General features: G+C 43.6%; 1 protein-coding gene across 4 annotated transcripts in view; it reads right to left on the bottom strand.

Annotated features, from left to right (window-relative positions):
• The window catches only part of unc5a (unc-5 netrin receptor A), a 164417-nt gene that overhangs the window by 30139 nt on the left and 121704 nt on the right, over positions 1–12574 (bottom strand). For all 4 annotated transcript variants that reach the window (XM_044127925.1, XM_044127926.1, XM_044127927.1 and 1 more), the window contains one exon: positions 5553–5717. In XM_044127925.1, the coding sequence (XP_043983860.1) occupies positions 5553–5717 (165 nt within the window). The remainder of the gene's footprint in view (positions 1–5552; positions 5718–12574) is intronic.

The following is a 12574-nucleotide window of genomic DNA, read 5'->3' as shown; positions in this document are numbered from 1 at the left end:
ACTGCTACAGACAGCACAAGAACATCCTCCTCCCACAAAGTTCAGGCCAGATTTTATTTTATTTTTTTAAACTATATGTGTGTACGGTTGAGTCTGTTTGTTTTTTTTTTTTTTGCAGGAGAATGGGATTTACTACAGCTGTCTCCCTGAGCTGCTGAAATTTGGTGGCGGAGGATTCTCCCAAGGCCTTTGTGGAGCACCATTGTGCCCAGAAGCCACTGGGGCGTAGTGCTGTCAAGCGAACACAGCCAAGGAGGGGAGACAACGAGCGGTGCAGCATTGAGGGATGGGGAACAACAGAAAAGGTTAAAGTGCTGCAGGCTGCGCGTGTGCTGAGTTGACAACAAAAGGAGGAGGACAGGGTGGAAGAGAGGAGACAGGAACAAATGTAGTAGAAGGAAAATTACAATTAAAAGGCAAATGGGAGGGCTGAGTAGTGTGTCTTTGACTGACAGCTTGTAGGAAATAAGCATTTTTATCAATAACAAATCCAGAAATTAACCGGATTTGGACCCGATTTATCATTTTGTCATTAAAATGTGCATGCATTCGTGATGATTTTGAAGCAACGAGCAACAACAAAGAGCTGCATTAACCTTTACAAACAACCGTTTGACATTTTAAAATGGTGTTAGTGAATCCGAGGCATGTGATAGAAAATTAAAATCGCAGTCAAATAATAAAACAAAAGGAGTCTCATATTTATTCAATTTTGTGTATTCCTTAGTCCGTCTCTCCTGCTCATGTTTCTAAATCTCAGTTTCCGTGGACAAAGCTTCCCTAAAATTTAAAAATGAAATGCTAGAATCTATTTCATGGGTGATTATCTCAGTGCAATCTGATACTTTAAGTAGAGGGATTATAAGCAGCTAACCTCTATGGCAGCTCCTCGTTCAGCCCGAGATCTCTTGACAAGTAATCAATCGTGAATGACTGGCTAAAGATAAACACGAGATTGTTTTTTTTTTTTTTGTTCTAAGCAGATATCTGCAGAACACACTTCTGGCTTGAAGAATCTTCTGGGACGCACTCCCCATCCTCTCTGAGCTTCTCATATAGTCCATTTACCTATGTGCTCCTCTCTATCTCTGACTTGACTCCCTGTGTTTTTCCATAAGTTTCCTCAGGCTAGCACAGAGGTGCTTAACTCTGAGCAGCCTGGCTGAACCCTCCACTCTTCACAATGAGCTCCAGAAGCAGGAAGGGGAGACGTGCTGCACCTCTCATTAAATTTCTCAAATCCAATTGTTTTCGGCGAGTCAAAGGTCAGATGACGCCGTGATATTTGGACAGGTAGTTTTCCAGGCTGTTGAGGGATACTTGGTCTCACAAAAGACAAAACAACACCCATCAGATAGGAGAGCAGCCACCTGTTTTCTACTGATTTAGATTAGTTTTCTTTCTGAGGACACACCAAAGACACCTGGTGGAGCCAAAGAGATCCAGTATCTCTGCACTTCTTTTTTCTCTTCAGCTGTTGCATCCAAACAATAAAGTGAGTCAATCAGACTACACCCTCCTCCCTTTTTTTCTTCTCTGTCCACATCTCGCATCCTCTGCCCAGACTGTAATCTCTGGTGGCTTATCAGAGCATCACTGAGTGAAGTTTTATCTGACCCACCAGGTGTCACAGCCAAACGATCCCAGTGCTCACTGCAGCTCCTCCTGGGCTGCGCTCATTGATTCTCATGATGCCGGCCAATAATTGAAAGGACATCCATCACACTTTTAATTGACACAGCTAATCAGCTTTTATAATTGGATGGGTTCTACTTTAGTCCCTCTCCAAAGTGCCCTCTCTTTCCATGCACTCCATACCAATTTACGTATCCTCCGCCTTCCCCTCTCTGTCATCCGTCACTGCATCCTCCACTTCTACTTGACTTAATTGCACAACTTTTGATTCTCTTTGTGTGTGACCTCTCATCATGATTGACACCTGCCTGTGGATAATCTGTAGATGTGATGAGCTTTTTTTTTCTCTTGCAGAAATGACCGCAGGGCAATGTCTGTTTTGCTTTGTGAGCTTTCACTTCAGTTTGTCAGACTTGCTCCAGGGCTGGCTGGTTAAGGATCAGTTTCTGCCTTGAGATGGACCGGCACAACTCATCTCCTCTGAAGCAGTGTGTCTGGGTCCTGGAAAGGTTTGGATTCTTACTGTATTGACAGACGGAATAATGTTGCTGGCTCTCCTCAGGGTTCCTACTCATTTGGAAAGGACATAATTACAGAAATTTTATGTGAAACTTGCAAAAAAGAGATAATGAGGGATGGATGGATGGATTGGCAATAGATAGATAGAAACATGGATGACTTGATGAAAAATACCTCAACTACCTCCCTCTATTTTTCTTTTTTTTTTTTCGATCTTGTTTGAACCTTGAAAACACTTGAATTCCAAACTTTCCCAGACTGCATAGGAAACCTGTCTCTACCTGCTCCTTTCTCTCAGCTGCATTGATAAATAAGAGCTTTAGAGCCTCCTGTGCTTCCTCCCCAGGGCATTTATCAGGAGACGAGCGAATATATTTCATCCCATGGCCAATCCTAGTCGCTTGCCTGAAGATGAATTACCCCCGACTTCTTAAGGTCAGGGAAATATGGCTACTAAAACTCTCAAAGTGAACGTGACCATTACTATCTCCACAATACAGTCGTCCCATCCCTCAGCGGGGTCCTGGTGAAATATAGTCCAAAATAAATGCTCAGCTATTTTTCACACAGCACTGTGACCCTGCTCTGGCAAACAAACTCATAAAGAAAAAAAAAATGGCAGCCAGTTTGCTGCCAAATTAGCCTCTAATCCAAAAGCAAGCTAAAGATAAACTAATACTTTCCACCATTTTTTGTGACATCCAGAAATTGGATGCTGCTCAAAATTAAGTCCATTATCCTTATCACACATGTTAAGTGAAATAATTGTTGTATTTTGTTCTAATTTCCTGAGTCGGGGAAAAGGGGAGCCTTTGTTTTTCTTCTCTACCCTTTTTGTGCCCTCCAGCACCTGTCTGCCATTTAGGCTGTGGCTCCACGCCAGCACATTCGTCGTTTCCATGCGCTGATTTTGCATTAGCTACATTTTGGGCTTGACTCGTTTTCTTTATGAAAATGATCCTGCCCGGCTCAAATCTGTTTGTTTTCCAGCTGTAACTCAAATCCAGGACCAAGGGTTAGTTTTCATGCGCATTGCTCAAACCAATATCCTCTTCTAAAGTGTCACTTTTAACATGACAAAGGAGATCAGAACCTCAGACAGAGGAGAGCTTTTGTTACATTGTGACGCTGATTTACTTGCTATTTTGAATTTACATCGGAGGAGAAAGGCTGCCTTTTGTTTCAGGGGCAAGTTCTCCATCATTGCTAATAGCCTGGAGATATGGTTGAAGTTGGTAAGTTGCTGACGAGCCAAAACCATCTCGCCTCTGTGCTTATTTTAATACTTCACACAGCAATTGTCTATGGATTCGCATCTGCTAGGAACAGATTGGGATGGGGCATTCTTCAGAGGCCAGCGCTCTGCTCCACACTGTCAGGATAAATACTCTGCGACTCTGTGTGCGACTGTGAGAGAAAGACGGGAACAATGACGGGCATCTTTGTGTATGTTTCCTGCCTCTGAGGAGGAGCTGCTGACCTTTGATGATTGGCCGACTGAGCTGCCTGGGATCACTGCGCCCTGCCAAACTCGCCCGCTGCTCGACAAAAGCAAGCACATGCCCGCAGCGCGCTATACATAATGCAGCATCTCGCATACTGTAGATCTCAGCAGATATCCTCCTTCAGTCCAACTGATCACATCAATCAGAGCCCGATACCAGATTTCAGTTTATTAATTCATCGGCTCATATCGGATAAATCCCCATTAAGGCTTGCGGTGTTTACCATGAGGATCAGCCAAAGAGCACACTATTTATAGCCGTTTCTATTCGAGACGCCGCCCTCATTGTCTCCGGACGGAAGGCTGCAATATGTTTCAGTCTTTGATATCTGTAGGAAATGATGGAGCTCTCTCTTCATGTCCATCTGGTCAGAGTTGGACCCCGTGGAGCCTCTTTCTAGGCGACTGCTGACTGTAGCCCTTTGCACTCTCTGCTTTTTAATCCTTACAGAATAAACGTGCCTTATTATAATTCACAGGGGATGTAAAATAAATACATAAAAGTTAAGTCGTGCTGGCTTTTAAGCTAGCTGAGTCCAACATGGATGCTTTCTCACCCCGAGAAGTGTCCTGCCAAACTCGTAGGAGCCAGCCGTGTGCGTTTTCACAGCCCATTTGGCTCGTGGTCATTTATCTGGCAGGTTGTGTTTTAATCAGTGGAGAGATGCTTCAATTCTCACCTCTATTAATAGGTCAGGGAGCAACAGAGAGCTGATCCACGAGGTAATACAGTGCATTATGCTAGCAGCAAGTGTCACTCCAGTGTTAATTAGAAATGATCATCTGAAAAGGTCACCCAGGTGGGGATGAGGTAACGGTGGGCCACAGATGAACCTCATGTGAGAAAATGTACCTCAAGAAAAAAGCAGCTTTTTCTTGCTGACGCCTTAGCAAGATGAACTCATCATTTATCACTTGATGCCAAAGTCAAAAGAAAGGATTAAATATTTAATTTACGTAGTGAAAGGAAGAGGTTTACTCCTTGTTCCACAGTAGAAAAGCTTCATAAATAAGGAAAAATGTTTTCTTATTCTTTGTGTTAGCCTCCTTCAGGGTTGCTAGCTACACATTTTTCCTGTCTAAATTCCAAACTTTTTGTGCAGAAGCCCACTTTGGGCAATTTTCACATACAGATACAAAAGTTCACTATGAATGTACTGCTTTTATTGAGGTCAGGTCATTAATATAACAAAAGCACCAGGCGGAAAAATAGAAATTAAAAACAAAAGAAGGAAAAAGAAACAATTTAAAGGAAAGGAAGGAAGGAAGGAAGGAAGGAAAGGAAGAAAGGAGGGAGGGAAGGATAAAAGGACAGAAGGAAAGATAGAAGGAATGAAAGAGCAAAGAAAGGAGCAAAGGAAGAAAGGAAGGAAGGAAAGAGGGAAATAAAGAAGGAATGAATTAAAGGAGGAAAGAGGGAAAGATGACAGGAAGGAAAATACTTAAGAACAATGAAAATGAAGACAGGGGAAGAAAGAAATGCAAAACAGAAAGGAGGGGCAAAAACGGCATGGTAAGGAAAGAAAAATGAAAAAGGAAGAAAGAAGAAAATGAACAATCAAAGATATTAAGACAAGCGCACTGGGATTAACATGAAAACACAAACATTTTTCCAAACTTTCCCACGTTCCACAGGATCCCTCCTCCTTATTGGAGGAACCACCTGTTCACTTGTGTCCTCGTGTTCTGTATAACCCGCTGACTCTTTCTAACTTCAGTTATAAAATTAAATTATTCTTGAATTTATTTTAAAATCCATACTTGCTCCTGAGATCACTTGATCCCGTTGCCAGTGGCTAAGAATAAATCTCAAATGTCACATCTTGCGTTGTTGCAGCAGAGTCGACCAGTGAGGGCGATAGTTTTGCACTGTGTGGGTGGTTTCTGCACTCACTCTGTGGGCACTGCTCATTGGTACAGTTCAGAGACTGGAGGTCGAGCCCCTGGCAGTCCTTGCCCCCGGTGCCGGGCGAGGGCTGGGAGCACTCCCTGCTCCTCCACATCGAACAATCTGCCCCGCATGCCGACCACTTGCTCCACTCGCTCCAGCCTCCGTCCACTACGAGAACACACACACACACATATGAAACACGGCTGAGGATAAACATGCACACATGGCAACAAAAAGCCACAGTTTACACTTACACTCCAGTTTACGGGAATAAAATGATTGACTGGAAAGCAAGGTGATAGAATTCGATCACACAGTAAAGTTTACTTACAACGCAGCAGCAGATTTGTGTAATTTGAGAACATTTGGATCAGAATGCTCCGTTCCCATCATGTGCAAAACCACTCATGCAACCCCAGCGTTGATATTTTACAGTCATGCAAATACTCTGCAAACTTTTTAAATCCACCAGAGGCACAGGGGAAACCACTGCATGTAAAACTGCAGAGGAGAGCCATGTTGTTTCTATTCTCCTGTCTTTGTTTATTTTTAACATGCAAAGCAGATGCAGTAGAAAAACCCGGGTGGTGTGACTGTGCTGTGACCTGGTCACCAAACCAGATATGCACAGAGAAAATAAAAAAAAGCTTTTCAAACATAAATAGATAGGCACACGTACGGCGTTTCGCAAAAGTATTCCCGCCCCACAACCTTTCAGCAGTACAACCAGGAGCTTCAAGGTGTTTTATAAGGACTTCATGCCCTATTTTATCACAACATTTTACATTGTTGAAAAGTGGAAAGGAAAAGAGAAAAAAACACATCCACATCTGGACCAAAGATTTCAGTCCTGCTCTCATCTTTCCCCTTCATGCTACTTCCCAACTAAACCTTTTGGAGCTTTCCTTCAACACTGGATTTTTTTTTTTAAATGCAATTCTTCCGTAAACGTAATCTGGATCATTTAATCTCTTTTAGAGATAGTTTCTCAGTTTTAATGAAGGGCAATGATTTGGTAGGATTGCAGTTGTGACATACTCTTTTTAGTTGACTTATGAATGAAATCATTTGTACTGAATGTGATTAAAAGTATCAGACTAAAACAGGGCCTACAATTGCATTTGAGACTTCTGTCACTTTCCCTTCAATTAAACAGTTATGCATTACGTTGTGTTGGTCTATAACACTGAAATTCGATTAAATATGAGAATCCGTGGTTTTAACGTGAAGAATGCTTCAGCAAGGCACTACAGTCCTAATCCAAGTTTCTTTAGTAAATGTACATTTGTGAAAGAAACAAATCTGCTTTGATTACTTAGTCAAACAAGACGTTACTGTAGCAACTGCGATGCCGCCTGCAGCGCAACTGGATGCAAAACCCAATACAGGTGGTGTTATTATGAGCTGAGAAGAGAGTACATTACAGCTGCAGGCCAGTCACAACTTCAAACAGCCCATCATCAGCACAAGCAAAATGAGACAAATGAAAATGGGCCGGTAATAGTTGTGTGCACGGCCGGCTGTAAGAAATATCAGCCGGCCTTTTCTTCACACGGAGAAGGAGGCCATTTCACAAAGGAGGGGGTAATTTGGCATTGTGGCCAGTGGAGGTGGTGCCTGAGAGTGATATTGAGAGTGACACAGCGCTGGGCCGGGAGAAGGTTACCGTTTGGCTAATGGGAAAAAGAGCAGTAATGAGCTCTCAGGGGGGGGAAAAAACACCTCTGTCTCGCTCTCTTTCCCAAACGCAAGGGTGAAGGGGACCTGATGACGTTCTTCTGCACACACACACAAAGCACACACACACTGTGACAGTGGTGACCCCACCCCCGGCTGACCAGAGGCTTGGAAAACCCTCGTGTTCATTAATCTTGGCAATAAAGAGAACAAGGGGAACGATTCCCAGAAAGCCGATCACTCCCCTGGCAGTTCACATGCCTTTGGTTGATCAAACATAAGTGAGATACCAACATTTTTCAAATTTGTTTTAATCTTAGTTTGGAAAACCAAATGAAAAGCAAATTAGGCTTAGTTCGTAAGTAAAAATAGAGAATAAAAATACGGTACACCTATGTATGTTTTTTTTTTTTTGTTTTTTTTATTCAAATGGCTACAAGAAAAACTTCAGCACTGCCCTGCTTGCTTCGTGTGTGCGGGCGTGTGTGTGTGTGTGGCGGGATGCTGACACAGCCTGGATTCTTTTTGCAGTCAGATCAATTTGGCAGCAAGAGCAGAACCAATCAGATAATTGTCCTTGTTTGGCATTGAGTCGACCCATCCGTGGGCCAGTGGGCTCATTGTCCAGGCTGGGAATGAAAATGATTGAATAGCAAATTACATCCTAATGAATATATTATGTTGCCCCTCAGTTTATCCACATGGCTGTGAAATAAAGAGATGAGATCAACATCTGCCCTGATGAGATGATGGAATTCTTCTTTTCCCTTTCCCAACACAAAGCAAAACTAATGACCAAATGCAAGTGACATTTTCAAACAAGGAGAGCGACGTGGACCTAAAAAGTGATGCTGGACGATGCAGACATGAGACGACCACCGGCACCCAAACCTGACGAGAATCTAACGTAAAGACAAGGATGTAAGGACGGGCCTCGACTGGCTGATTCTGAATGCGTGCCACACGATTGAGCGTGAAAGCAAGCAGCGCATGGAGAGCATTAAACGACAGAAAGACGTAGCAATTACAGATATGAGAAAACCAACTAACAGATCTTTTCGTTTTAATTTGTCAAGCTCCATGAAAAAACAAATCCAACGCCATGGTTTTCCAATTTAAATCCCCAGAAGGAGATTGTTACTTCCACACCAAAAGACACCTTAGCTGATTTTCAATCTCGCAGCGCCGCAGGTTTCAGGTCAGGCGGGTCTCTGAGGAGGTACAGTAATACAATAACCTAGTGGCACCCTCCCCTCGCCTCATCCTCCCCCGTTTGTACACGTTGCCAAGTGTAGAAGCAAAAAGAATCCGACCATTCTCCACAGGTCAGTGGGAGGGCCCGGTTGAGACGCCGCTGTTCGAAATGACAATGGCTGCTGACGGACGCAGCTCCAGATCGCTGAACGCCTATGGTTTCTGTGTCCTTGAAGGAAACACAGGGAGGTGGACAAGTACCACTGAGACCAGCAGGCTGTCCCTCTGCTCCCACTGTCCTGTCAGCGCACATGTGTGCACACGTCCCGCCGCTGATCCCAGGCATCAAAAGGCTGATTGAAAAAAGGAATGAAGTCTTTTTACTTCTGCACATCGCAGAAATAAAACCGATCTGACGGTTAATAGCAACATAATGTTGATGTGCAATTCCGACTACTTTAATATCATTTCTTGCTGATCAAAAACGCAAAAAGCTGAATTCACGCTTTTGTGCTTGAAGCAGAGATGTAAACCAAAGTGAGACAGGGTGAGATATGAAGGAGGGTGGGCTTAAAACGAAAGGCACCAAATGATTAAAAATGATGCAAGTCTGTCACCAGATGGCCACCGTCTTTTTGCATCAAATTAATGTGCTCGGCTGCCACATTTATTACCCACCGCCTTCATTTATTCTATGGATAAAATGTGCAATCTGCAGAACAATCTAGGACGATTTTTTACAAACATGCGAGAGCGCACTTCCAAAGTACAATTAGACTTTCGCCTGCAGTGCAGAAACAAGACATATGGGGACATGTGCAGGACTCGTCCGCGCACAGACGCAGACACGAAGGCGGGCGTGCACAAGCACACCAGCTCGGAGTCTATTTATTTTCCATCTAGCTGAATTCTCACGACTCCGCTGGCAAGCCAGAGGGATCGTTACCATTTTTAAATAATTCACTCAAGTTAGAAACCTCTTCAGGTTCTTTGGTGTTTGCTCTCATCTCAGGCGGCGGCTCAGTTCATGTTGTTGCCTTCCAAAAACTGGTGACTAACTGTTAGCTATTGGCTGCGGGGATGTGAGTCTTAGTTTGAAATGTTGGCATGATCTGACATTTTGCCACTACTGTTGGCTCTGACCACAAGTCGGTGCCGGGCCACAGTCAATAAGAGGGTGAGGGATGGACTGCTGTATTACGTTGGATATTTCATCGGGATATGCAGGGATGGAGACAAGAGAAAAAAAAAAAAAAAGGTGGAGAGGAAAGGGGGGAGGGGGGCAAATGAGACGAGCTCTGGCATAGTTTGGCTACTCGCTGTCTCAAGTGTTGATCTGCTCTGCTCCCAGCCTCAGGCTTTAGCCTCAGCCTCCTCCACAGCTCCCCGCGTCTCTCTCAGCAAGGAGCCCATCTGATCCGCCACGCAGGCCTCCGCCAACTCTCATTAAACACTTTGGAGACTCAGACAAAAATACAGATGAGCCTCCGTGGCTTTGCACGTTTCCAATGAGAGGTGGGAGCTCGCATTTAGACACAAGAGTCATCGCGAACAGACGTGTGGACAGTTTTGTTATTGATGGTGCCAGGCTGTGCAAGATGATCCATAATGTATGTGTACAAAAATACGCAGCTGACCTGCACATAAGAAACCATGTTACTTTTAAAAGGTGAAAGCAGTGGAGCTCGAGCACATCAACCAGAAATGAAGACGTGGCTGAACAATAGGATTGTTTCCTTCTTTTACTGTTTATTTGGATGGGGACAAGAGTTAAGTATAAACACAAACAGAACACCATAAACATTTACAGCCTCAGCTAACTTGCGATGCCCGTCCCCGTCGGGTTTTTAACGACAAAAAACAATTTGAAAGAATAGTTACAGTGAAACTGGGACGGCCAGGGCGCCAAAACAAAACAAAACAAAAAAAAAAGACAATAAATATGTAGCACAAGCTGCTAAAACAAAACAAAACTAAAGGGTATTGCAAAAGTTTTTATATATTTATTATATTTTGTTGCGTTACAGCTGAACATTCTAATGCATTTTATTGCAATCTTTTTGTGACAAACCAACATAAAATAGCACAGAATTATGAAGAGATCAGAAAAAGAAACATAGTTTCCAAATGTTTTCATGAATATAAATCACTTTCTTTTAATATATATATACATATATATATATAAAATGTGTTCCATAATTGATGCCAAGTCAACACATAGATGCAATCGCAGCAGAGCCCAGAACCCAATATTCTTTTCGAAACACTTTAAACTTATGAAAAGAAGGTGTAAGGTGCAAGAATATGCTGTGGTTTAAGCTGTCCCACTGGAAAGTGAACATCTACCACCGTCTCAAATCTTTTGCAGCCTCCTACAAGAATTTACTAATAAGGTGACATTTGAAGTCAATTGTTTACAATGGACTATGACTAAAAATGTGCACTAGAAAAAGATTATAACTCTCCCTAGCCTTCACAAACATGCCCTACTTTGTTCTAGTTCATCACAGAAAATCCCGGTTTAATACACTAAATTTTGTGGTTGTAGTGAGAGGGAATACGTGAAGGCATGCAAGGGGCGTGAACACTTTTGCATGGCTGCGTACACTGAAAGTTAAGCACACCAGAGAGCTAATAATCAACAGCAAATTCCAAGTTTAGATAATTGATGAAGTCTTGAAAACCAGACCAGCTTTAAATCATGTAATTTTTAACAACGCAACTCAAAAACAAAGCAGCTGTGGAGGAAAAAAACGCCTCTGAAGGCTGGCATAAAAAAATAAAGAGCACTACTTCTGAATCCAAATGTCGGCAGTGTCTGAATAAATAACACGATTTCTATCTGCAGCGTTACAGCTCTCCATACGACCCGCTCTTCTCAAGTCTCTTTCAGAGATGGACTTAAATCACTATCTAGACCTGTGAAGGCTATACGCACAGCGATTATTGAAGTTGTTCTGCAGTAAGTGGTGATGCTCTCTCTCTCACTCACACTGCAAGGCTGGACGGCTGCTTCTTGCTGAGTGCGACTCTTGTATGCAAGTATTTGGTCATGCGTTCAAGCTCATGATTCATCCGCTTGTAAATCATTTGGCTGATGAAACAAAAAGGGGTTTAATGTGGGAGATCTGATTCCGTTAATGCCTCTGCTTACATGAAGGCTTTCGGCGCTCCTCGGGAAACAGCATCCCAGCATCCACAGCCGCTGGTGTTGCCGACTCTGGCCAGCTGCAGACAGCTGGGCCTGTCAGTGCTACTGATGCCACCAGCTCAGATGAATAAATGTGAGAATCGCAGCCAGAGTCCACGCTCTGTTGCCAAACACCGGGACTGACAGGTGTAAGTGGGGTCATGTTGCCCTAGCATCTCTCATCAACAGGGAAAAAAAAGACTTCTTTCTCTCCCAAAAGTCTCTGTAAAATCGTATTTGCCGGACACAATGCAGTCTTTTTTTTTTTGCCACAGCTCCCTTTTGGTGGGAATTACACTCTTTCTCCTTGAGGAGCAGGAGAACGACGAAGGAGGAAGCGGTTTGGTCTAACAATAGCAGCTTGGACTGACATTAATCTCTTTAAGCTCATGGAGGTCAGTAGCCTGCTTTGCTGTGGAGGAATGTCAAGCATCCCTGGGCACCGCTCTAATTCTAATTCCATTACTAGTTTCTCCAGCTCTAATAATTCAGACTCTGTTCACATCCCGGCGCTGCATCGTGCATTTGTGTTTCCTCTGTCTTCCTCCTCCCGCTGTATTCCAGTGGGCCATGTTACTTACACTCATCCTTGACATGTAGTGATGTCTTTACATGGGAGATGTGTAACAGAACGCCTTGATCGCTGAGGAAGATAGCCTCAGTTTTAGGCAGCAAGATGAAGCCCATCCCCCTTCTTCCCCCCTTGTCAAAGGTGTCGTATTTCCTTCTCTGATATTTACAGACCGTGGGAGATTTCTCCTGCGGTCAGCGTGGCCCCAGCTCCCTGTCAGAGCCAAACACCCGGCTCCATTCCCAGCGTCTCTCTCCTTTTCTTTCCGACGTTATATCTGATTCCACCTGTTTCTATCCCTGCTTCCACCTTCCTCCTTCATTTTCCTGTCCAGGTCTCTCCCCTGTCAGGGGTTTCTAATGCGAACCAGCAAATGAGGCAGCTTGACTTCCA

This window comes from Gambusia affinis, linkage group LG09 (assembly GCF_019740435.1).
Source record: "Gambusia affinis linkage group LG09, SWU_Gaff_1.0, whole genome shotgun sequence".
NCBI lineage: Eukaryota > Metazoa > Chordata > Actinopteri > Cyprinodontiformes > Poeciliidae > Gambusia > Gambusia affinis.
The sequence above is the reverse complement of the archived record's forward strand: the minus strand, read 5'-3'. Positions and strand labels throughout refer to the sequence as shown.